General features: G+C 38.7%; 1 protein-coding gene across 5 annotated transcripts in view; it reads right to left on the bottom strand.

The window, feature by feature from the left end:
* The window catches only part of ccdc142 (coiled-coil domain containing 142), a 139,400-nt gene that overhangs the window by 76,749 nt on the left and 35,704 nt on the right, over positions 1-26,947 (bottom strand). For 2 of the 5 annotated variants that reach the window (XM_059965587.1, XM_059965590.1), the window contains exons 5-6: positions 23,209-24,900; positions 3,352-3,438 (exon numbers count right to left, since the gene is read on the bottom strand). In XM_059965587.1, coding sequence (XP_059821570.1) covers positions 3,352-3,438; positions 23,209-24,900 — 1,779 coding nt within the window. The remainder of the gene's footprint in view (positions 1-3,351; positions 3,439-23,208; positions 24,901-26,947) is intronic. The other 3 variants (XM_059965588.1, XM_059965589.1, XM_059965591.1) reach the window with 2 other exon arrangements.

Genomic DNA, 26,947 nt, shown 5'->3' with positions numbered 1-26,947 from the left:
CTGGTCCTCAGGTTGAGGTTCTAAACTGGAAAAAGGCCAATTTTGAAGAAATGAGGAAGGATCTAAAAAGCATGGATAGGGACAGGTTGTTCTCTGGAAAGGATGTCGTTGTTAGGTGGGAGGCCTTCAAAGGAGAAATTTTGAAAGTGCAGAGTTTGTATGTTCCTGTCAGGATTAAATGCAAATTGGATAAGGATAAGGAACCTTGGTTCTTTAGGGATATTGGAACTCTGATAAAGAAGAGAGAGATGTATGACATGTATAGGAAACAGGGAGTAAATAAGGTACTTGAGGAGTATAAAAAGTGCAAAAAAAAAGAAAGAAATCAGGAGGGCTAAAAGAAGACAAGAGGTAGCTTTGGCAGTCAAGGTGAAGGATAATCCAAAGAGCTTCTAGAGGTATATTAAAAGCAAAAGGATAGGAAGGGATAAAATTGGTCCTCTTGAAGATCAGAGTAGTCAGCTATGTATGGAACCAAAAGAAATGGGGGAGATCTTAAATGGGTTTTTTGAGTCTGTATTTACTAAGGAAACTGGCATGCAGTCAATGGAAATAAGGCAAACAGGAAGTGAGGTCATGGAACCTATACAGATTGAAGAGGAGATGCTTGCTATCTTGAGGCAAATCAGAGTAGATAAATCCCCAGGACCTGACAGGGTATTCCCTTGGACCTTGAAGGAGACTAGTGTTGAAATTGCAGGGGCCCTGGCAGATATATTTTAAATGCTGGTATCTACAGGTGAGGTGCCAGAGGATTGGAGGTCAGCTCATGTTGTTCCGTTGTTTAAAAAAGGCTCTAAAAGTAATCCGGGAAATTATAGGCTGGTAAATTTGATGTCAGTAGTAGGTAAATTATTGGAACGAGTACTAAGAGATAGGATCTACAAGTATTTAGATAGACAGGGACTTATTAGGGAGAGTCAACACGGCTTTGTGCGTGATAGGTCACATTTAACAAATCTATTTGAGTTTTTCGAGGAGGTTACAAGGAAAGTGGATGAAGGGAAGGCAGTGGATGTTGTTTACATGGACTTCAGTAAGGCCTTTGACAAGGTCCTGCATGGGAGGTTAGTTAGGAAGATTCAGTTGCTAGGTAATAATGGTGAGGTAGTAAATTGGATTAGACATTGGCTCAGTGGAAAATTCAGAGCGGTAGTGGAGGATTGCTTCTCTAAGTGGAGGCCTGTGATTAGTAGTGTGCCACAAGGATCAGTGGTGGGTCCATTGTTATTTGTCATCTATATCAATGATCTGGATGATAATGTGGTAAACTGGATCAGCAAATTTGCTGATGATACAAAGATCGGAGGTGTATTGGACAATGAGGAAGGTTTTTAAAGCTTGCAGAGGGATCTGGACCAGCTGGAAAAATGGGCTGAAAATTGGCAGATGGAGTTTAATATAGACAAGTGTGAGGTATTAACTTTGGAAGAAAAAACCAAGGTAGAACATACAAGGTAAATGGTAGGGCACTGAGGAGTGCAGTAGAACAGAGAGATCTGGGAATACAATAACAAAATTCCCTAAGAGTGGCATCACAGGTAGATAAGGTAGTAACGAGAGCTTTTGGTACATTGGCCTTTGTAAATCAAAGTATTGAGTATAAGAGTTGGAATATTATGGTGAGGTTGTATAAGGCATTGGTGAGGCCGAATTTGGAGTATTGTGTGCAGTTTTGGTCACCGAATTACATGAAGGATATTAATAAGGTTGAAAGAGTGCAGAGAAGATTTACAAGGATGTTGCTGAGACTTGAGAAACTGAGTTACAGAGAAAGGTTGAATAGGTTAGGACTTTATTCCCTGGAGTGTAGAAGAATGAGGGGAGACTTGATAGAGGCATATAAAAGTATGATGGGTATAGATAGAGTGAATACAAGCAGGCTTTTTCCACTGAGGCTAAGGGAGAAAAAAACCAGAGGACATAGGTTGAGGGTGAAGGGGGAAAAGTTTAAAGGGAACATAAGGGGGGGCTTCTTCACACAGACAGTGGTGGGAGTGTGGAATGAGCTGCCAGATGAAGTGGTATTTAGGCCCAAAAACCTATCAAGAAAATCCCAAAAGTAAAAGCAGATACTAAAATCTATTTTTACACCATTATTCAATTACATTGCAGTTCTCCAAATTCTTATTCTTACAACATTTAAAAGGCATTTGGATGAATATTTTGATAGGAAAGCTGTAGAAGAATACAGGCCTAATGTAATAGGGATTAACATAATCAAGGTCCAGGTGGACTGTGAGGATCAATCTTTGAATTCTATAAATACATGGTTGCTCTTCTAACCAGTGTTTCAAGCTTTGGTTTTACACTTAGTTTCTCACTGGGCTTAAAATAAGTCCATAAAATAATGTTTAACATATTAAGACATCTAAATAATCTGATGTTCACCTGCAGCTTTCTGTTGATAAAATTTCTTTCTTAGGATGTGGTATATTGCCCCCAAATTGAGTGTCTTTCTGCACTTTTCAGTGGCAGATTGGCTGAAACTGGTAGCTCATATAAGTGTTTACAATAAATAGTAACACAAGTAGATAATATTACTAATGCTAGATTTTCATTCCAAATTCACTTTATTAATTGAATTTAAATTCCCCAGCTGCTGTGCTGGGATTCAAAGCCAAAAATCTAAATACTCTGGACATTAGTCCAAAAAATTAAACATGAAGCCACATTACTAATAAGCAATTTGTTATGGCTCCATTGCCATCTGGTATGGAGGGGCTGTTGTTGCACAGGATCAGAAAAAGCTGCAGAGGGTTATAATCTCAGCCAGCTCCATTATAGGCACTTGACTCCCAACCACCAAGGACATCTTTAAAAGTAGATGACCCAAAAAGGCAGCATCCATCATTAAGGAACTCCATCACCCAGTATGTGATATGTTCTTATTACTACTATCAGAAAGGAGGTACAGGAACCTGAAAACACACACTCAACATTTTAGGATCTGCTCCTTCCCTTCTGCCATCAGATTTCTGAATGGATAATAAACCAACCCATGAACACTGCCTCACAATTTATTTCCTCTCTATTTGCACTACTTATTTAACTTTCTTATGGTTATTTATAGTATTTTTATGTATTGCACTGTACTTCTGCCACAAAACTACAAAATTTCACAACATATGCTAGTAATATTAAACTTGATTCTGATTCTGAAGTTGTCATTATTTAGATCAGAGGCTCCCAAAGATTTGATTTGCAGTTTGCCACTTAAAGGAAGTATGTTTTTTTTCTGCACCCCATATCTGCAACTCTTTATTCCACTAATAAGTATTGAATAGTTTTAAAATTGTACCCCCCCGCCTCCTTAACTTTATCTTCTCTCCTCCACACCAGTTTTAGTACCTTGATCCCAATGAATTAGAGCAATCCGTGACCACATAGATACACAAAGATCCTTTACAAATGGTTCACAGTCACTTGGCAGTAATCCTAATGAGAAAGAAAATCAAGCATTTGAAGGTCACTGTACAGAAGAAAAACTCCTTGAAATACTTCATCAAATTCCATTACAGCAATCATGCAAAAAGATTCGGTAAACTGCAAATTTCAATTTCATTAAAACAATTCCTTCCACTGTTCAATTTTTATTTTTCCCTTCTATGTCATGCACAATAATATACTGAGTTCAGGATGTCAACAAGTTTCCTTTAGGACAGGGGTGGGCAAACTTTTTGACTTGTGGGCCACAAAGGGTTCTAAAATTTGACAGGGGGGCCAGACCAGGAGCAGATGTGTTTTGGTAATACACCTCATAAGAGAAAATAAAATATCATGGGATATGTAGAAAACATGTGCTTTAATTTCAATTGAAAATGAACAAATGCATTACAACAAAATATCTGTCTTTGAAGTCCCATGGTATTTAGCTGTTTATTGAAATGACTTTTAAAACACTGAAAATTAAATGAATAAAATACAGCTTTTTTTAATAGTAACAGTTATTATTTTAAAGCACTGAAAATTCTGTTATCCTTCAAGATATTATCATCATCACTCTCCTCCTGACTGTCTTTATTTCAAAAACGGTAGGAGATGCAGGTCTACTTGTCCTGCTCCTTCTTACTCAATTGTCCCTTGTGCCAAAACTCAACAACGACCAGCACAAGGACAGAACAGTGACAGCGCGCCAGTATGCGGAGCGCGTTATTTGACCTGGAGCGCATTTTTTATTTTGAGAATGTATGTGCACCTGCGCACTACTCATGTCCATCACTTAACAGAAATTACATGTAACATGTAAGGCTTATTGAAAAAAATATTTTCAAATGCATTTTTTACATAACACAACGAAGAAACTTATTTTTAATTTCAGTGGGAACAGTGCTGTTGGTCTCCCTTTTTAGCCAGCGAATCAAAGTCTGGATTTAGTTTTGTTGTGGCGATTCTCAGGATGGATCTGAGGTGTTGGTCAGTTAACTTGGATCTGTGGCTGGCTTTGTTGATGTTCATGATGCTGAACGCCTGTTCACACAAATAGGTCAAGCCGAACAAAGAGTAAAGCGCAAATGTGGAGTAATACGCTGCACCTCAACAAAGGTCAATGTATTTAGAGTGCGTCATCTATTGGGAAAGCGCCAGAATTGCGGGGAAAAAACGTTAACAAGGTTTATTAATATAATTTCATCAAGTTCTGCGGGCCGGATTAAAAAGCTTAATGGGCCGCATATGGCCCCCGGGCTGTAGTTTGCCCATGCCTGGTTTAGGAGCACTCCTGGATTAGAGATGACATAGTGTGGTAGAGTTTTAACATAGATCATTAGAATCTCTGCCAAATGGAAAATTCTGGCCAGTTTTTCTGAAATAATAAAATATGTTTGTCTCCACTTCTGCCACATAACATTCTGAACATTAGACATCAAATCCTGTCTGCAGAGTGCTAAAACCTATTAGTCTGACTTTCCAGTAAAACAAAGAATTAACAGAAGTAGCTATAAACAGAAGCAAAAAGCAGCTTAATTTTCCCATAAATTAAAGAATTTATACAGTGTTTAGATCTGTGACACTTAAAATTGATGTGACACCATGGTTCTGCAAAGAGAGCTGCTGCCTCACAGCTTCAGTCTCACAGGTTCAATCTTGACCTCTGGTGGCATTTGAATGAAATTTGCACATTCCCTCTGACTGCATGAATTACGAGTTCTGGTTTCATTCTGCATCCCAAAAATATTGAGGTTGGTTGATTCGAGCAACACATCCAAAATGCTGGAGGAACTCAGGCCAGGCAGCATCTATGGAAAAAAGTAGTCGACATTTCCAGAAGAAACCCTTCCAGTCCTGCCAAAGGGTTTCAGCCCGAAACGTCAACTGCGCTTTTTTCCACAGATGCTGCCTGGCCTGCTGAGTTTCTCCAGCATTTGTTGTGTGTTGCTTAGATCTTCAGCATCTGCAGATTTTCTCTTACTTGAGGTTGGTAGATTATTTGGCATCTATAAATTGCCCCTCACTTAGTGGTAGAATCTGGTGGTGGTGGAGTGAGAGGTAGTTGATGAAAATGCAGGGAAGGTAAACTGATATTGGTGTAGGAATAGTGTAACTGGGTCCTTGATGGTTGGTAAATCAATATGTGCCTGGATCCATGCTGTATACTGCAGCAGATAATTACAGGGATAGGAGTCCATGGAAATTTCACTGAGTGGTTTCAAAATTGGCTTGACCATAGAAGGCAGAGGATGGTAGTAGATGGAACATACTCTGCTTGAGGTTCGTGACTAGTGGCGTTCCGCAGGGATCTAGCAGGGTTCGTAATAGTGTGGAGGAAGAGAGGGATCTTGGGGTCTATGTCCATAGATCCCTCAAAATTATCATGCAAGTTGATCAGATGGTTAAGAAGGTGTAAGGTATGTTGGCCTTCGTAAGTTAAGAGATTGAGTTCAAGAGCTGCAAGGTAATATTGCAGCTCTATAAAGTTCTGGTTAGAACACACTTGGAGTTTTGTGTTCAGTTCTGATTATCTCATTACAGGAAGTATGTGGAAGCTTTAGAGAAGGTGCAGAGATTTACCAGGATGTTGTCTGGATTATGAAGGAAGTTAAATAAGCTAGAGCTTCTCCCTTTGGAGCAAAGGAGGATGAAAGGTGACTTGATTGAGGTGTATTAGACAATAAGAGGCATTAATTGAGTAGCTAGCCAGACTTTCTCCCAGGTGGATAATACAAGGGGGCATAATTTTAAGGTGATAGAAGGAAAGTATAAGGGGATATTAAATGGAGATTTTTTTACACACACAGGTAATGGTAAGTGTTTGGAACGCACTGCCAGGGATGGTGGTAGAGTTAAATACATTAGGAACATTTAAGAGACTCTTAAGATAGGCATTAGGAAAATACAGGGCTATGTGGTAGGGAAGGGTTAGACTGATCTTGCAGTCGGCCCTCCTTATCAGCGAGTTCTGCAGTTATGAGCGAATTCAACGAACCACGAATCTAGAAAACCCATAAGTTCTCTCTCCAGCACTCATTGTTTGAGCATGTACAGACTTCTTTTCTTGTCATTATTCCCTAAACAATGCAGTATAACAACTATTTACATAGCATTTACGTTGTATTAGGTATTATAAGTAATCTAGAGATGATTTAAAGTATATGGGAGGATGTGCGTAGGTTATCGTGGATTGGGATAAAAAAAAACCGGAAGTTCTCTTACTAAGTAAGTCGGAGCAGGTGCATCCGGTATTATAGGCCCTTGTGGCTAAAGGAACGGGGTATGGAGAGAAAGCAGGTACAGCGTTCTGAGTTGGATGATCAGCAATGATAATACTGAATGGTGGTGCAGGCTCGAAGGGCCGAAGGGCCTACTCCTGCACCTATTTTCTATGTTTCTATTTAGTGTCAGTCAAACGTTTGTCTTAGTATATAGTATATATTTTACCTTTCCATGCACTGACCTCTGCTGTGCCTATTGTCTTATTATTTATTGTAATGCCTGCACTGTTCTGTGTACTTTATGCAGTCCCAGGTAGGTCTGTAGTCTAGTGTAGATTTACGTAGTTCAGTGTAATGTCTGTATTGTTCATATAGCATCATGGTCCTGAAAAATGTTGTCTCGTTTTTACTGTGTACAGTTACAGCAGTTATGGTCGAAATGACAATAAAAAGCAACTTGAACGATATAAAACACTTAAGAAACGTATGTATTTCAATAATTAAACCACTACATTGCTTAGCAATAATTGCAGCTTACATTGGGGCAGGGCCTTCACATGCTCTATTATTCTCATTTTATCCTTTAAAATTGTTCCAATCGTTGACTGACTGTAGCCTAATGCTTTTCCAATGACCGATGGCATCTCACCTCTTTCCGATCGCTTTATTATTTCCACTTTACTTTCAATCGTAATCGCAATTATATTCGTGAACAGAAACACTGCGGATTCAGAGCTCCGCCAGGTGTTAATGTCCAACGCACTGAGACAGATTAAATAAGGTCCAGGATTCCACTGGGTCCTAAAGACCACTGCACTGAGACAGGTTAAATAAGGGACTTGAGCATCCGTGTTTTTTGGTATCCGCGAGGGGTCCCGGAACCAATCCCTTGCTGATAAGGAGGGCTGACTATGTTAAAAGGGTGGCACAACATCATAGGCCGAAGGGCCTGTACTGTATTATGTTCTAAAAGAGGAAATTAAATATTTAGATTATAAAATAGCATTTAATGTTCTTAATAAAGTTCTCGCCAAGCTGCACAGGTTCACATCCGCGCAGTAACTGAATTGCTTCTGCATACATAGACTTTGTTGCTGCACAGCTGTAATTTTTTTAATATAATGCTTTATTAAAGTACCGTGCAGTTTTCAGGCAGTATAAAAATCGCCCGCTCAGAGCAATGGCTGGTCCGCGCAGCTGTAAAGAAAACACTAGAGGGAACATTGGTTCAGTCATAGATTGAAAGAGAAGGCAAAGAAGAATAATTTAAACTACAGAAATTGGTTTCAATAATTAACAAATCTAAGGTTGCAAAGAAAGCTATTCATTAAATGATTGAAATTTAGCACAGAATCAGATAAATGATTACAACTATCAGTTCACACAAATGACATTCTCTTGCTATCAAAGGGCAAATTTCTTTGTCTTTTGATAGATTCTGCAGCTTCCATATCACACAGGAAAGCTGCTTCCTGCACATATGCTTCTCCAAAATAACTTCACACCAAAGTAAAAATTACTGAGTACTACTTTGTGTGATCCATTTTTGACCACACATCCACCGATTGCTGCCACAATATGCATTTCTGCTCTGGCACACCAAAGAAAAATCTTCCTCAAGCTATGGTTTATTTAGAACAAGGTTTGCCAACCCCTTGTTAACGTTAGGAGTCCATGGCATAAAAAAATGGTTGGGAACCCATGATTTATAGTTGTAAAATATGAAAAGTCTTTCAATCCAAAGCATCCATGCTGACCAAGGTATTCATCTAAACTAGTCCCATTACCCTGTGTTTACCCATTTTTCTACAGCAGCGGTCACTGAAAGTCAGCAAAATCCAAGAGCGGAGTATCAACTATAGGCCCATGAGCCTGACCTCCTTAGCGGAGAGGGTCAGTGGCTTTAAATTCCTTGTCATTAATATCTCAGAGGATCTGTCCTGGGACTAGCAAAGAAGGCACAACAGCAGCTCTACTTTCTTATAAGTTTGCATAGATTAGGCAGGTTACCAAAAACTTTGTCAAACTTCTATAGTGCATGGTGGGAAGTATCCTAACTGGATGCATCATGGCCTGGTATGAAAACAGCAATGCCCAGGAACAGCAAAGTCTACAGAAAGTGCTGGACACAGCCCAGTCCACTGGCGCAAATCCTTCCCCATCATCATACTCATGAGTGCTGCCACAAGAAAATAGCATCCATCATCAATGACTCCCATCATCCAGGCCATGTCTCTCGTTACTACCTTTGGACAAGAGGAACAGAAATCTTAGGTCTGACATCACCAGATCCAGCAACAGTTATTACTCTATATCCCTCAGGCTCCTGAAATGGCATAGTTAACTTCATTCAACAATACTTTGAACTAATTCTTCCACCCTGCCATCCGATTCCTAAATGGACATTGAAACTTTGGACACTACATCACTTTTTTAATATACAGTATTTCAGTCTTTGCACATTTTTAAAAAATCTATTTAATATACCTAATTGATTTACTTGTTTATTTATTATGTTTTATTTATTACTTTTTTCTCTCTCTGCTAGATTATGTATTGCTGCAGGTAAGTTAACAAACATGCCAGTGATTATAAACCTGATTCTGATTCTATGCCCTACAGATTCACTTTCAAAGACTCTTTACAAGTCCTGTTCTCAGTATTATTTTTACTTATGTTTTCTTTTGAACATTGATTGTTCTCTAATCTTTGTCTGTTTATATATACTATTTTTGTAAAATTCTATTGCATTTGTTTTTCCCCAGTAAATGCCTGCAAGAAAATGAATCTCAATGTAGCATATGGTAACAAATAATTAGCTTACTTTGTACTTTTACATCTGTTGGGTGCACAATGTACACTTTTAGTTATCATAATATATAAAAACATTGGTCCAAAAAGACTTAGAAGGAAACTAGGTTATAGTCATCAGAAAAGGATGAAAACTAGAATGGATCAGGTTTCTTTTTTGAGAAGAAACACCAAAGGAGCTACTAAAGAGTAATCTTTAAAACTATGAAGTCTCTTGCATTGCAGATAGAAAGTGTGCATCCATTTGTGGGAAACAGCAAACCTAGGGAACAGTAATGAGAGAGTCACCGTGAAATCAAATGTGGAATTCAGAACATACTCCTTTATGGAGCGGTGAGAATGTAAAATTTGCAAGCAGGAGCAGCTGAGGTGAAAAGTACCACTCATGTAGAAAGATATACCAAGGATCAGATCAAGCATGAGTCAAATGACCTGTTTCTGTTTCATACAGTCCTTGTAATCTTCCTTTGCTGTTGAAAGCACATTTTAATACTAAGTAATTATGTGCCTGAATATTTAAACATTCATTTATTTTGTCAGTATCTGTTTACGTCCAGTTTTTCGTAAAATCTTACTGTAGTTTTTGTCCCCCTGTAAGTGCTTACAAGTAAATAAATCTCAAGGTAGCATATGGTTACATATACATACTTTGGTAATAATATTTCAAAGTTCAAAATAAATCTAAGTATTTAACATGTCCCTGAGAGAAAAAAATATATTCATTTCTCTAGCATGTTCACAGCAGAACATTAAGTTGAACAAAGAAATATAATTCACACCTCTAAAACCTTGAGGATTATTGAAACCAATTTAAGACTGCAGGGAAAAGCAATTCATTATGTCACAACTAAAATTTACTGCAAAATCAGATGAATAATTATGGCTATCAGTCTCCAAAACTGACATTTCACTGAAGGGCAAATTTTCTTTATTTTTAACCATCACATTCTGAACTTTTCAGACACAAAGCAACAAATCTCATTTCATGCATTTTCACACCAAGAATAAGCATTTGAGGAGCCTTATTTTATGTAATGCATTTCTCAGTAGTCATAGCATAACAATAGACTGATACCACTACATAATCAATTTCTGTTCTTGCCCATACAAAGTTAAAAATTAATTCAAAATTATATTAGCAAACTTTTTTTCTGAAACTCTGTTTTCCTAGGTTTAAGAAAAATATCAATAGGTACTTTCTGCTTTATGTTATCCTAACAAACGCCATTGACTGTAGTATTACTAGATTTTATTCTGGTTTTGCAAAATCAAGTTAAAATGTTCTTTTCAAACATTTCTAGCCTGTAACAACTACATCAATGTAATTAAGTTCAACTGCTCTTTTAAGGTATTTGCAGCCCATATTTATAAATCATATTGAAAGCCTTCCCTTTCCCACAACTCACACCTTTGTGGTTCACTTTGCTGTGATATGGCAAATATCCAATATCCTTCTTATCACAAGAGATTTACTAATAATGTTGATTTTGTTGGCACTGATTAAAGGTGCTCATAAAATTGATTCTATAGCTGCATTATTTCTTCCTTTGCCTAGGGATGCAGTTTATCCAGGCTTATCAACTGAAAGATGCCAAACCCCTTTTAATTTCCTCACTATATTTATTGTTTCTAATATTTCACATTCTTTCTTCTTAATCTCAAAGACTGTTTTCATCTCACCTCTTCTGTAACAGCAGATGTGAAACAAACAGTATCCATTCTTTTACCTGATGCTATCTGATCTGCTGAATATTTCCTGCATTCTTTTTTCCCCCAGAGAATTAGTGTATTCAGCAACAGCTGTGTTCTGCATCTCACAGTTCTAGCATGCTTTGTTCCCTCTTTCAGTGCCCTCATCATTTCCTTCTGTCTATACACCTCCAGACAGACCAGCTGTGATCTTTCTCTCTCTTGGAAGGCATTGAATACAGTTGTGGACTCCACCTTATTGTCTTTGTTTCCTCTGTCTTTCCCCCTTCTTTGCAATTTAAAAGGTTTACGTTTTCTTATTCTTCCAGTTCTGTTGAAACATTAACTCTGTTTCAGTCCCCACAGAATTACTTATTTACTTTATTTTAATTAATGGCATTATTTGTCTTTTGCAAATTGTTTGTCAGTTTTTCTTTCTGTATAGTTTTCCACAAATTCTTTGCTGTTTCTTTATATTCCAGTAAATGCCCAGAAGAAAATGAATCTCCAGGTAGTATATGGTGACATATACATATTTCAATAATAAATTTACTTTGACTTGAAATGGATACTCCCTAACCTTCTAAAAGGATTTAGCGTTTTCTGGTTTTATCCCAGTTATGAGGTGTTCTGTACTGGGCTGTCAGATGTGGGATGTCCAGGAGACTCCCAGCCTCCCGGACGGCCACATCTGCGCCAGGTGCATCGAGCTGCAACTCTTTATAGACCGGGTTAGGAAACTGGAGATGCAGCTCGATGACCTTTGCCTGGTCAGGGAAAGTAATGAGGTGATAGAGAGGAGCCAAAGGCAAGTAGTCAGGGCCCCTGGAGTCAGATAAGTTGGTAACAGTCAGGAGAGGGAAGGGCAAGAGCCAGATACTAGAGAGTACCCCTGTGGCTGTCCCCCTGAACAATAAGAACTCCTGTTTGAGTACTGTTGTGAGAGGGGGGTGGAGGGGACATACATAGGAGAAGCAACTGTGGCTGCATCGCTGGCACAGAATCTGGCCCTGTGGTTTAGAAGGGTAGGGAAAGGAAGAGGATGGCAACAGTAACAGGCGATTCTGTGGATGCAGGAAAGAAACACGGATGGTAGTTTGCCTCCCAGGTGCCAAGATGTTTCTGATCGTGTCCACGATATCCTGAAGTGGAAGGGTGAACAATCAGAGGTCGTGGTACATATTGGTACCAACAACATAGGTAGAAAAACGGAGAAGGTCTTAAAAACAGACTACAGGGAGTTAGGAAAGAAGCTGAGAAGCAGGACAAGGGTAGTAATCTCAGGATTAATCTCAGACTGTGACAGTGAGTACAGGAATAGAGTGAGGTGGAGGATAAATGTGTGGCTGAGGGATTGGAACGGGGACAGGGATTTAGATTTCTGCATCACTGGGACCTCTTTTGGGGTAGGCATGACCTGTGCAATAAGGGTGGGTTGCACTTGAATCCAAGGGGGACTAATATCCTCGCAGGGAGGTTTGCTAAAGATACCAGGGAGAGTTTAAACTAGAATTGCTGGGGGGTGGGAACCGAACAGAAGAGACAGAGGAAGGGGTGGTTGGCTCACAAATAGAGAAACCTTGCAGGCAGTGTGAGAGGGAGGATAGGCAGATGATATAGAAGGGATGCACACAGACTGCTGGTTTGTGATGTGCCTATTTTAATGCAAGGTGTATCATGAACAAAGCAGATGATCTTAGAGCATGGATCAGTACTTGAAGCTATGATATTATGGCCATTACAGAGACTTGGATGGCTCAGGGGCAGGAATGGCTACTTAAGATTGCCAGGCATTGGATATTTTAGAAAGGAGTGGGCGTGTGGCACTAATGATCACAGATAGTGTCACGCTGCAGAAAAGGAGGAAGTCATGGAGGGATTGTCTATGAGTTTCTGTTGTGGAAGTTAGATACAGGAAAGGGTCAATAACTCTGCTGGGTGTTTTTTTATAGACCACCCAATAGGAACAGGGACATCGAGGAGTAGATAGGGAGACAGATTCTGGAAAGATGCAATAATAACAGGGTTGTCGTGGTGGGAGATTTTAATTTCCCCAATATTGATTGGCATCTCCCTAGAGCAAGGGATTTAGATGGGGTGGAGTTTGTTAGGTGTGTTCAGGAAGGTTTTCTGGCACAATTTGTAGATAAGCTTAAAGAGAAGAGGCTGTACTTTTTCTGGTATTGGGAAATATACCTGGTCAGGTGTCAGGTCTCTCAGAGGGAGAGCATTTTGGAGATAGTAATCACAACTCTATCTCCTTTACCATAGCATTTGAAAGGGATAGGAGCAGACAAGTTCGGAAAGTGCTTAATTGGAGTAATGGGAAATATGAAGCTATCAGGCAGGAACTTGGAAGCATAAACTGGGAGCAGAGGTTCTCAGGGGAATGTACGGCAGAAGTGTGGCAAATGTTTAGGGGATATTTGAGTGGCATTCTGCATAGGTATGTTTCAATGAGACAAGGGAAGGACGGTGGGGTACAGGAACCATGGTGTACAAAGGCTGTTAAAAATCTAGTCAAGAAGAAAAGCTTATGAAAAGTTCAAAAAAACAAGGTAATGTTAGAGATCTAGACAATTATAAGCCTAGCAGGAAGGAGCTTTAAGAATGTAATTTCATTCTTAAAGCTCCTTCCTGCTAGCCTTATAATTTAGGGGCCATGAGAAGGCCTTGGTAGACAGGATTAAGGAAAACCCCAAGCCATTCTACAAATATGTGAAGAGCAAGAGGATAAGACATGAGAGAATAGCACTAATGAAGTGTGACAGTGGAAAAGTGTGTATGGACCTGGAGGAGATAGCAGAGATACTTAATGAATACTTTGCTTCAGTGTTCACTATGAAAAAGGTCCTTGGTGATTGTAGGGATGACTTACAGCACACTGAAAAGTTTGAGCAGATAGACATTGAGAAAGAGGATGTGCTGGAGCTTTTGGAAAGCATCAAGTTAGATAAGTCACCAAACTGGACGAGATGTACCCCAGGCTACTGTGGGAGGCAAAGGAGGAGAATGCCAAGCTTCTGGCAATGATCTTTGCATCATCAGCGGGGATGGGAGAGGTTCCTGAGGATTGGGGGGGGGGGGGGGGTTGCAGGTATTGTTCCCTTATTCAAGAAAGGGAGTAGAGATAGCCCAGAAAGTTATAGACCAGTGAGTCTTACTTCAGTGGTTGGTAAGTTGATGGAGAACATCCTGAGAGGCAGGATTTAAGAAGATTTGGAGAGGCATAATATGATTAGGAATAGTCAGCCTGGCTTTGTTAAAGGGAGGTCATGCCTTTTTAGCCTGATTGAATTTTTTTGAGGATGTGACTAAACACATTGATGAAGATAGAGCAGTAGATGTGGTGTATTTCAGCAAGGCATTTGATAAGGTACCCCATGCAAGGCTTATTGAGAGAGCAAGGGGGCATGGAATCCAAGGGGACCTTGCTTTGTGGATCCAGAATTGGCTTTCCCACAGAAGGCAAAAAGTGGCTGTAGACAGGTCATATTCTGCATGGAGGCCAGTGACCAGTGGTGTGCCTCAGGGATCTGTTCTGGGATCTTCTCTTTGTGATTTTTATAAATGACCTGGATGAGGAAATGGAGGGATGGGTTAGTAAATTTGCTGATGACACAAAGGTTGGGGGTGTTGTGGATAGTGTGGCGGGCTATCAGAGGTTACACTGGTACATCGATAGGATGCAAAACTGGGCTGAGAAGTGGCAGATAGAGTTCGACCCAGATAAGTATAAGATGGTTCATTTTGGTAGGTCAAATATGACGGCAGAATATGGTAAGACTGTTGTCAGTTTGGAGGATCTGCGGGATCTTGGGGTCCGAGTCCATAGGACTCTCAAAGCCAAGAGTGTATTGGCTTTCATCAACCGTGGGATTGAGTTCAAGAGCCAAGAGGTAATGTTACAGCTATATGGGACCCTGGTCAAATCCCACTTGAAGTACTGTGCTTAGTTCTGGTCACTCCACTACAGGAAGGATGTGGAAACTATAGAAAGGGTGCTGAGGAAATTTACAAGGATGTTGCCTGGATTGCGGAGCATGCGTTATGAGAGTAGCTTGAGTGAAACTTGGGTTTTTCTCCTTGGAGTGACGGAGGATGAGAGTGACCTGATAGAGGTGTATAAGGTGATGAGAGGCATTGATCATGTGGATAGTCAGAGGTTTTTTCCCAGGGCTGAAATAGCTAAGACAAGAGGGCACAGTTTTAAGGTGCTTGGAAGTAGGTACAGAGATGTCAGGGGTAAGTGTTTTTATGCACAGAGTGATGAGTGCGTGGACTGGGCTGCCGGTGATGTTGGTAGAGCCAGATATAATAGGGTCTTTTAAGCGACTCGGACAGGTACACGGAGCTTAGACAAATAGAAGGCTATGGGTAACCCTAGGTCATGTCTAGAGTAAGAAAATGTTCAGCATAGCATTGTGGGCCGAAGGGCCTGTATTGTGCTGTAGGTTTTCTATGTTTCTATGGAAGACTGATTAGGATGGAGATGATTTCTTTGAAACAAAGGAATGGGGAAATTGAATTGAGGTATATTAAATGATGAGAGGCTGAAACAGAGAGCTAATTTATTTTGAAAGGCAAGTTATTTGGGGTTTCCAAGTGCTGGAGTGAAACTGCAAACAAGTAATTTTACTCAATGATTGAACTCACTGCCACAAAAGGTGACAGAGGCAGAAATCCTCACCAAAATTTAAATGTTTCTTAGAGAGCACTTTAAGAATTATATTTTGTAAAGCAATGAAGAGTTGGAATATGGGATTAACCCAAATTTATTAATTGGCTCTATCAGTGCCATACATTTCTACGATCACCAATCACAGACAATAATTGCTTTTTCAAAAGCCATTTATTTAAATTGGACTTGATTTGAAGAAAATGTGGCTCACACTACCACCATCCAATATTGTGATGTTTCATCAAAAATAAATTTAGTGTGGTTCATGAGGCAGAACTTCCATAAAAATTTTCTTGGAATTCCCTGTAAATAGACCACTTGTCTAGATGAATGTAATTGACATTTATGTTAAATAACACTTTACATATTTCCAACAAATGACATTACACCAGCAAGCTTCCAGCATCTGGATTATTTTCCTTCTTAAATAATAGGAACATCTGAGCTTTTTTTCACTGTATTGGAAGTTGCCAAAGCTTCAATGAGCTAACAGCTAAGTGAGCTAGTTACTTGCAAAATGCATCTTGTATTCCTTTCAGAATTAAAGTATGCAATGTCAAAACATGCAACTGATTAGCTCTAGAATAGAGTGGAATCAAACAATTTAGCCTCCGGTGTTTGTGTGGAATTTCATAAACACAATCTAGTTGGACACATTTCCCAGCTTGTTCTCATAGCCTTCATTTCTTTTCTCTTTGAATACTAAACTAATTCCTTATTAAAAACTAAAAAAAAAATTGCTTCCAGCACCCTTCAGGGACTAAATTTGAGACTGTGGAAGCAGATCAAGTGATGTAATAACAACAACCACCTCTCACTCAATGTCAATAAGACCAAGTAACTGATTGTAGACGTCAGGAGAGGGAAACCAGAGGTCCATGAGCTAGTAATCATCGGAGAATCAGAGGTGGAAAGGTTCAGTAACTCTAAATTCCTGGTTGTCACTATCTTACAGGACCTGACCTGGACCCATCATATAAATATAATTGTGAAAAAAGCACAGCAGCGTCTCTACTTCCTCAGCAGTCTGTGGAGATTCGGCTTGTCATCAAAAACCTTGGCAAACTTCTATAGACGTGTGGTGGAAGGTGTGCTGACTGGCTGTATTATAGCCCAATATGGGAACACCAATGCTTTTGAGCGGAAAGTCTGACAAAAGGTAGTGGATTCAGCACAGTACATCACGGGTAAAACTCTACCAACCATTGAGCACATCTACATGAAAGGCTGATAGAGAAAAGCAGCATCCCTCAAAGACTTTTGTCACCCAGGCCATGCTCTTGCCTCGCTGCTGCCATCAGATAGAAGGTACAGGGGCCTCAGGACTCACACCTCCAGGTTTAAAAACAGATACTACCCCTCAACCATCAGGCTCTTGAACAAAAGGGGTTAACTACACTCATTTAATTACTCTTTTATCTTGTCATTACATGCTCATTATTTATTGATATTTATTTATTTCTGCATTTGCAGAGTTTGTTGACCATTGATCCTGTTTAGTTACTGTTATATAGATTTGCTAAGAATGCCCGCAGAAACAGAACCTCAGGGTTGTATGTGGTGACTTCTATGTACTCTGATAATAAGTTTTACTTTGAACGTTGAAATAACTCATTTCTAAAGAATCAATTTTAGTAGTATCCTTACTCAATGCTAACAAAATCAACGTAGTCTACATAAATACACAGTAACCAGATTCTGCTCATTGTACCCAAGTTACCTTACTTCAGAAGAGCAGTCCAATCTTCAATTTTTTTCCAACTTGTGTCTTTAAGAATTTTCAAATTAAAAACTCTTTACTCATAATCCTTTCTCAATTGCACTTCTAAAAGTACTTAGATTTATCCTCATCTCTAATCTTCCCATGTTTATTTATTTAAAACAGAGTGAACTACTTTGCTCTGATAATACTTTTAATCCATTCAGGTTTCATTGTGTTATACACCTTTCTATATCTATGGGTCCTGCATAAATTTCTTGGCAGAAAAATTCCGCTCACCACTATAACATTGTAATCATGAAATTAACTGTTCTCATCTGAAGTGCTACAGTTGACCTTTATGTTTCACTAAGTTCTTGAGCTGTGGCAGTCAAATTCATTGCTAACCAATGAATCCTGCTGGATTGAGATCTGATAATGATGGCAAATTTGCTAAATAGTCTTTTATTGCTTATTTGATAGATCTCTTGTCATAAGAAATTTATCATACCACAGAGAACTGAACTACAAAGGAACAACAAAGTTGTAAATTGTGGTCAGAGGAAGGCTTTCATAATGCTGGAATAATTGTCAAGGGTTGTAAAAAGATCAATTGAACTTAATTACACTGGTATTGTTATATTGGCCATGAATGTTTTAAAAGTGCATTTTAACTTGATTTTGCAGAACTGAATTAAAAGTTAACAATATCACAGTCAACAACTGCTAGAAGAGCCTGAAGCAGAAATTGCTGCATGAGGAAATACTGCTTCTCAAAAGTTGTCTAATGTTAACGGATTTTAAAACATTCATTTGGAACTTCACTGTCTCTCACTGTGCACACAAGTTGGTGTTCTGGTTCCACAAAGACCTATTCCTTCAGGGCAACACATACAAAATGTTGGAGGAGCTCAGCAATTCAGGCAGCATCTATGGAAAGGAATAAACAGTTGATGTTTTAAGCCAAGACCATTCATCTGGTTTTTCCATGAGCCACTCTTTCATTTTTAATACCCTGTACTTCCAAGCATTAGTAAGAACATACTAGTCTTTTTCTTGACTTTATCTGCCATATCGTTTTTATGCACCCTTTCTAAGTTCTTCCTAACTTCCCAAGTTTTCTTTTAATTTCACTTAGATAACTTTAATATTTGAAGAAAAATCAAGTGGAGGAAATATGAAATAAAAGCTGGAAATGTTGGATACACACAGATTAGGCAGTGTTTGTGCTATCTAACCTGCTGATTCCATCTCTTCATCTTTAATATTTCTCTGGGTGTTGTACTTTCAGCATCTAACATAAGCTTCCCTTTTTTTTATTCTGCCTTTAATGTCTACTGAAGTTAAAATTGAGAGTATTCCACTTGCTTTCTTTAAATGAATACAACCTTGTACTTGAAAGTCTTTCAATAATCTAACACTGATTTGTTTTCACATCGCTGTTTTCAGTCCACATTTTATAAATCATATCTCAGCCAAGTAAAACTGGTCATTTGCAACTTTTACTCATAGTCTTTGAATTTTTCAATAAATTGCTAAGATTAATTAACTTATGATTTCAACCCCAACTCCTAACTTTTCCATATGCTCAACTTCATTCATAGATCCACACTGCAACTCTTTGATGGTGACAAAGATATCCTTCTAAGCTGACCCATTTTCCTGTGTTTGGCCCATATCCCTCTAAACATTTCCTATCCACATTCTTATCTGTCTTTTAAAAGCTGTTATTGTACTTTAACCACTTCCTTTGGCAGCTCAATCCATAAACCCATCTTATTCCACTCTCTGTGCAAAAGGATTCCCGGCAAGTTCCAAAGAAATCCTATGCCTTCTACCTCTTGATTCACCATATCCATGCCCCTTGTGAGTTTATATTCCTCTACAAGATCACCTCTCAGTCTCCTACACTCCAAGGATATGGAAAGGATTTTTCCTATAGTGGGGGAGTCTAGGACTAGAGGGCACATGTTCAGCACATAGGGACATCCATTTAGAATGAAGATGAGGAGGAATTTCTTTAGCCGGAAGGTGGTGAATTTGTGGCATTTGATGCCATAGGCGGCTATGGAGGCCAGGTCACTGGGTGCATTTAAAGCGGAGGTTGACAACTTCTTGATAAGTCAGGGCGTGAAAGGTTATGGGAAGAAGACAGGAGAATGGGGTCGAGAGGAAAATGGATCAACCATGATCAAATGGCAGAGCAGACCCGATGGGCTGAATGGCCTAATTATGCTCCAATGTCTTATGGAATAAAGTCCTCACCTGTCCAACCTCTCCTGTTTTCTGCACTTTTTCCACATTTATGGCATCCTTCCTAAAGCAGGATGGCCAAAACTTGGACACAGTGCTACAAATGCAACCTCACCGATGTCTTGTACAACCACAACTTAACATCCCAACTTCTGTACTCAGTGCCCTGATTGACAAAGACCAAGATGTCAAAAGCTTTCCTCACACCCTGTCAAACCTGTGATGCTATAAAACTACACCTATATTGCCCTTTCTTGTTATTGTTGACTTGATATTCACTGATTTAAATTTCTCTTCAATACATTTCAAATATTCTGATCCTTGCACACCCTGCATGACCATTAGACCATTGACACAGGAGCAGATTTAGGCCTTCTGGCCCATCAAGTCTGTTCTGCCATTCAATCAAGGCTGATCCTTTTTTTTTCTCCTCCTCAACCGCAGTTCCCTGCCTTCTCTCCATAACCTTTGATGCCATATCCAATCAAGAACCTGATCAATCTCTGCCTTAAATACAGCCAAGGGCCTAGCCTCCACAGCTGCACATGGCAACAAATTCCAGAAATTTACCACCCTTTGGTTAAAGAAATTTCTCTGCATCTATGTTTTGAAAGGGCGCTGCTCTATCCTGAGTTTGTGCCCTCTTGTCCTAGACTCTCCTACAATGGGAAACATTCTTTCAACATTCGAAAAGTTTCAATGAGATTCCCCCTCAACCTTCTGAATTCCAGTGAGTACAGACCCAGAGTCATCAAACATTCCTCGAATGATAACCCTTTCATTCCTGGAATTATCCTTGTAAACCTCCTCTGGATCCTCTCCAATGCCAGCACATCTTTTCTAAGATGAGGTGCCCAAAACTGTTCACAATACTCAAGGTGAGGCCTCACCTGTGCCTTATACAGCCTCAGCATCACACCCTTCTTCTTGTATTCGAGACCTCTTGAAATGAATGCTAACATGGCATTTGCCTTCCTCACCACCGATTCAACCTGCAAGTTAACCTTTAGGGTGTTCCGCAGAAGGACTCAAGTTCCTTTGCATCTCAGATTTTTGGATTTTCTCCCAGTTTAGAAAATAGTCTGCACATTTATTTCTACTACCAAAGTGCATGACCATGCATTTTTCAACATTGTATTTCATTTGCCAATTTCTACTCACCCACTTCTCTTCCTTAACACACTACAATATCAAACATACTGCTAGTGTCTTCCACAGTGAAGACTGTTGCAAAATACTCACTTAGTTCATTAGCCATCTCCTTGTCCCCCTTTATTATTTCTCCTGCCTCATTTTCTAGCGGTCTTATATCCACTCTCAATTCTCTTTTAGTTTTAGCATACTTGAAAAAACTTTTACTATCCACTTTGATATTATTTGCTAGCTTGCTTTTATATCTCATCTTTTCCCTTCTAATGATGTTTTTGGTTCCTCTCTGTAGTTTTTTTAAAAGCTTCCCAATCCTATCTTCCCACAACACACACAAAATGCTGGTGGAACACAGCAGGCCAGGCAGCATCTATAAGGAGAAGCACTATCGATATTTCGGGACGAGACCCTTCGTCAGGACTAACTGAAAGGAAAGATAGTAAGAGATTTGAAAGTAGTGAGGGGAGGGGGAAATGCGAAATGATAGGAGAAGACCGGAGTGGGTAGGATGAAGCTAAGAGCTGGAAAGGTGATTGGCGAAAGTGATACAGAGCTGGAGAAGGGAAAGGATCATGGGACGGGAGACCTCGTGAGGAAGAAGGTGGGGGAGCACCAGAGGGAGATGGAGAACAGGCAAACAACTAAATATGTCTGGGATGGGGTAAGAAGGGGAGGAGCGGCATTAACAGAAATTAGAGAAGTCAATGTTCATGCCATCAGATTGGAGGCTACCCAGCCGGTATATGAGGTGTTGTTCCTCCAACCTACTAGACTCAACTACAAACTGCTCTATAAAACCATCTCATAGACATTCAACAAAATCACTCTCTTCAGATTCACCAACCTGATTTTCCAAATCAACCTGCAAGTTAAAATCTCCCATGCCTACCATAACATTGCCCTACACCTTTCCTGTTTCCTGTTGTTATCTGCGATCCACCTCTCCGCCACTGTTGGAGGCCTGTATATAACTGCCATCAACGTCCTTTTACCCTTGTAGTTTCTTAATTCAACCCACAAGGATTCAACATCTTCCAATCCTATGTCACAATTTTCTACTGATTTGATGCCATTCCTTACCATTTGAGAGAGCCACAATACCCCATCTGCCTACCAACCTATCCCTCCGATATAATGTGTAACCTTGGACATTTAGCTCCCAACTACAACCATTCTTCAGCCACGATTCAATGACAGCTACAATATCATACCTGGCAATCTGTAATAATGCAACAAGATCATCCACATTATTTCTTATACTACGTGCATTTTGATACAACACCTTGCTATCCTTTCTGATTCTGTATCCCTAATGATTTGATACTCAGCCTGTTGGCTGCAGCTAAGTCCCATCACCTGCCTGCCCTTCCTGACAGTCTGACTGCATGCTAACTTTACTTTTTTACCGTCTGTGCTATCCTGAGTCTCTTCACTCTGATTCTGACCCCCGCCCCCGTCCAAATTAGCTTAAACCCTCGGGTTTAAGTGCAACCAGTCACCTTTGAACAGCTCACACTTCCCCCAGAAAAGATCCCAAAGATCCAAGAACCTGAAGCCCTGCCCCCTGCACCAGCTTGTCAGCCATGCATTTATCTGGCAAATTATCCTGTTTCTACCCTTACTGGCTCATGGCACAGGTAGCAATCCAGAAATTACTACCTGGGAGGTCCTGCTTCTCAGCTTTCTACCCAGCTCTCTAAATTCTCTTTACAGGACCTCTTTGCTTTTCCTTCGCATGTCATTGGTACCAATATGTACCAAGATATCTGGCTGATCTCCTTCCCTCTCCAAAATGTTGTAGAAACAATCGGAGACATCCCTGACCCTGGCACCTGGGAGGCAACATATTATGCAGGTGTCCCATTTATGTCCAAAGAAACTACAGTCTGTTCCCCCTATACTCTTGTACTGTCTCCAAATTAGGAAAGTGGAAATTCCAACCATAATTTCCATGTTATTTTTGTATTTCGCATAATCTTGCCAAAATATTTGCCAATTTAAAGCTTTTGGTCTCGACTAATGCTGTATGCACAAACAATTCTACAGAAGTTTACGTTATTTGATCCATTAAGCTAGCTGTGCTACTTTGCTAACAAAGTTCAAAGGAAGCATGCAATTCAAGTTAATAAGACTTCTTGAAAATAGTTTAAAGTTTGAAGGCTATAGATTTCTTTTAAACATCATGTAACATAATAAAACGCAGAATGGCACTGTGTACAACACTGCATCAGACAGAAATGCACATACTGAAGACAACATTCACTGATCATTCTTACCTTTGTAACATGCTTCATACAGTACTTGAATAAGTAGTGCTGATATTTCTGCCTTGCACTGGTCCAGCTTTCCAATGTTGTGTTTAGAGCCACCAGAAGCAAACAGTGGCAGGAAATAGAATTGATCGCTCAAGTGAGTTGCAAAGGATTTCCACAATATAGCAGTGTATTTTGAAAACAGCAGAATCTTTCCTTCACAGTATGTATAGTCTTCCCAACGTACAGATTTTCTCATGAGAGAGGAAAGTAAGGGATCTCCAGTTATTTCATTATACTGATTGTTTTTTAAATTCTGATGAGAGTTATTTTCTCCTGAAAAGATGGTGCGTTGCAACTGCAGCTCTTCTGCTCTAGTTTCCTGTAGTTTACCTGTCTTGGGTCTATTCAAAACATGTTGCCAAAATATGTTGGATGCATAAAGAGCATTAATGATTTTGTTTAGAAACACTTCATCCTCCATGCAGAATTTTTGAATAGATTTCTTACAACTACGAGATTTCAATTCTTGTTGACTGCTTCCCAATTCTGGTTGACACAGAGTATTTTTAATTTCTTCAGCACAAAAAATATCATGACTACCTGGAAATCTAAGAAATGAGAATTTTATATTTTCCCAGTCTAATGCTGTGAGATTATGATGGTTCACAATTGAGAGAAATTTTTTATTCATCATGATGGCATCATAAAAACAAAAGGCTGCAATTCTCCCTCTTTCATTAGCTAAAATGTTCAATATTCTCTCTATCAGAAATGGTTCAATTTTCCAAATCCCATCCTGCTTACACAATGTTCCTTTCAGTCTTTGACTGAATAAATCAAATTCATTTATATTAATTTCTTCAATAGAATTATTCAGTTCAAATTGTAACTGAGGTATTTTAGATTCCAATACAATAACATTGTATATTTCCAAACCCCGAAAAAATTCCTGAAGTGATCCTGAGGCTATGCTGTATGGGTCAGCATAGGCTAGTGTACGAAGTACTTTGGAAATATATCGCTCCATGACAAATAAAGCATTTATGCTTAATAATGTCAATGTTTTCTTCATGGAAATAAAATTTTTCTTCAAATGCAACAACTTGCAATTCAACCATGGGTCATTCTTAATTTTTTCTTCTAAGCTTTTCCAGTGGTTTGTATGGCATCTCAATTCTTCACATAGTTGCCCAAGTTCCTTCAGAGATGTGACATTTGAATGACTAATGTTCACATTTACTGCTTTGGACTTCTCTTGCATTAGCAAATGCTCTAATTTCCTTATGAAGTTAGATGCTCCTCTTAGGTTTTTGACATATGCTTCATTAAGAAGAATACAAGATCTATGTTCCAATAGTTTCCTAAGCTTTACATAATTGTTTCCCAAGTTTGATATGACTTGATGATACTGAAAGTCTGTAGTGCCCAAAATATCCACGGGTAATGTTTTCACAAGACCATGAAATAAAGTACCTTTACTTTGTTGCAGTTGGCAACATTTCTCCAATTCAAAGACAATCTGCTCCACCTCAAGCATTCTCCCTGAAGAACGTCTGCTATCAAAGTCTGAAGCCAGCAATTGATCATCACTATCTGCTTTAAAACAAACTTCCCCTTGGTGTTTAGCCATTAGCCATTTCCACCCAGGCTGAAGACGATTCCAGAGAAAAGTTTCAGATTGTTGCAGAGATTTGGCAAAACTGTTTTGTGGTCCTAAATATGGAGGCAGAGAATAATTTAGCTAGTATAAAAAGGGTAACAGTAATATTTCAATAAAATTATGTTAATACATGCCTTTTTTAGATCAAATTTATCACTATCTTCTGAGATAGAGGAAGATTGGTGGTAAATTTTGAGTTGTATTGATAAATCATATAAAAGTGAACTTTGTTACACTTTCAAAGTATCCATTGAGTCATGGAGTCATCCAGTTACACAACACAAGAAAAGTTAATTTGTCACAACTCGCCCACGCTGAGTGAAGTACCCACTAAGTTAGTCCCATTTACGAGTCAATCCTTGGTCTTCTCTAATGTAAAACTTTCACAGCATAAGAAAAGTTGAATGCAAGAAAGAATACAGGCTCAAGAGAATTCTAGAGTAATGAAATAAAGGAAAGAATGAATACAGGGTGAAAAACAATAGGAAACCAAATGCAAGCAATGTAAAACCAAACAGTAAATTTTTAAGTGTTAGTAGAGAATTTTGAGCCATTAAAGACGTATGCTGGCAGGACTATAACTGGTATTAAGGAAATGTTAGATTTGTTGTCAAGAGACAAAAATGACTGCTTACACTGAAGCAACAAACAATATGCTAGAGGAACTCAGTGGGTCAAGCAGCATCTGTGGGGGTTGGGGGAAGCATTGTTGACGTTTTGGGTCCTGATTCAGGGTTTGAACCCAAAGTGTTGACAATTCTTTTCCTCCCACAGATGTTACTTAACCCACTAGTTGCTCCTGCTAATGGTTGTTTGTTGATAGGATGCCTACATCATTTTATAATAGGAAAACAGAATAACTATACATGGGAAGCTAAGTACATCAAGGAATGTACAGCATTGTTTTTACCCCAATCTTAGAATGCAAATATTTAAAAAATTTAAAGGAACACAGCATAAACTTTGAGCACAGCTTTTCAATACAATTAACTGAGTTTGAAGTGAACACAGTGTAGATTTACCAGAATATTACCAATATTTAAGAAGTTAAATTACTGGGAAAAGTTGCATCATTTTGATCATCTTCATTTGTACCCAGATGGTTGGGATATCATATAATCAAAAGTTTATTTTAATGATAAAACATATTGAAACTGAAAAAAAGAGCAAACAGTACAGTTTCATCTGGGGGAGCAGGAGAGTATTTTCTTCAAATTATCTTGGTCATCTAGTGGTGAAATCAGGAAGTGCATTTAGGAATCCAAAATGCTCTCAGTTGATTGTATTTCAAAGTAAGTTGTCAACTTTTCCTTAGTGCAACACTGAGTAATGTTGGAAATGTACTTAAAATGCAAATCAACCGTAATCTAACTAAGTGATAGAATACATTTGAATGGACAAATACTCAAATTTTTCTAAATATACATCAAGGAACATTAAGAAAAACAAGTGTAAAAATATTAAACAATTTGAAATATAATTCAAAAGCTAAAATAAAGTTCGTAATAATAAAATAATAAAGCTAGAAGACACTGCATTTAAAAGGAAAAGCAGAGGCAAGCAGAAGTATTTTGTCCATTTTTGATTGGTGTAAGTTAATCAAATAACTGAGTATTTTAATGCTCTAACATGAGAACTTAATGAATTCAAAATTCAGTTATATTTTTCATCTCTAAAAGGAAACAGGTAGAAAATAAAATCCTTTTATATATGAGCCACAGGTTTAAAGAGACATGTGGCTCTTCTTAAGTACAATAGCAATCTAAAGGCTAATTGTTATTTCTTTAAATTGTTAAAAGTTGAAATAAAGCAATGCAAAATGACACCAAACAAGAAACCTGCTTCAATTATTCTGCAGGACTTTCGAAACTGTTATCAAGTTAGTAGCTCTGAAGGACTATGGAGAGTTATAACATTTTTCTAGAAAGGTGAGGTGATAAACCATGAAACTACAACTTCAATTCAGGTTCTCAGTTTTATTTATCTATTTATTATCTTTACTTTTTTATATTAGCACAGTTTGTCTTTTTTCACATTTCACAAGCTTTGTGTGTAATTTTAAAGCTCAAATTTATTATCAAAGTAAATTTATTATCAAAG

The sequence above is a fragment of the Hypanus sabinus genome, chromosome 3 (genome assembly GCF_030144855.1).
Source record: "Hypanus sabinus isolate sHypSab1 chromosome 3, sHypSab1.hap1, whole genome shotgun sequence".
NCBI lineage: Eukaryota > Metazoa > Chordata > Chondrichthyes > Myliobatiformes > Dasyatidae > Hypanus > Hypanus sabinus.
The sequence above is the reverse complement of the archived record's forward strand: the minus strand, read 5'-3'. Positions and strand labels throughout refer to the sequence as shown.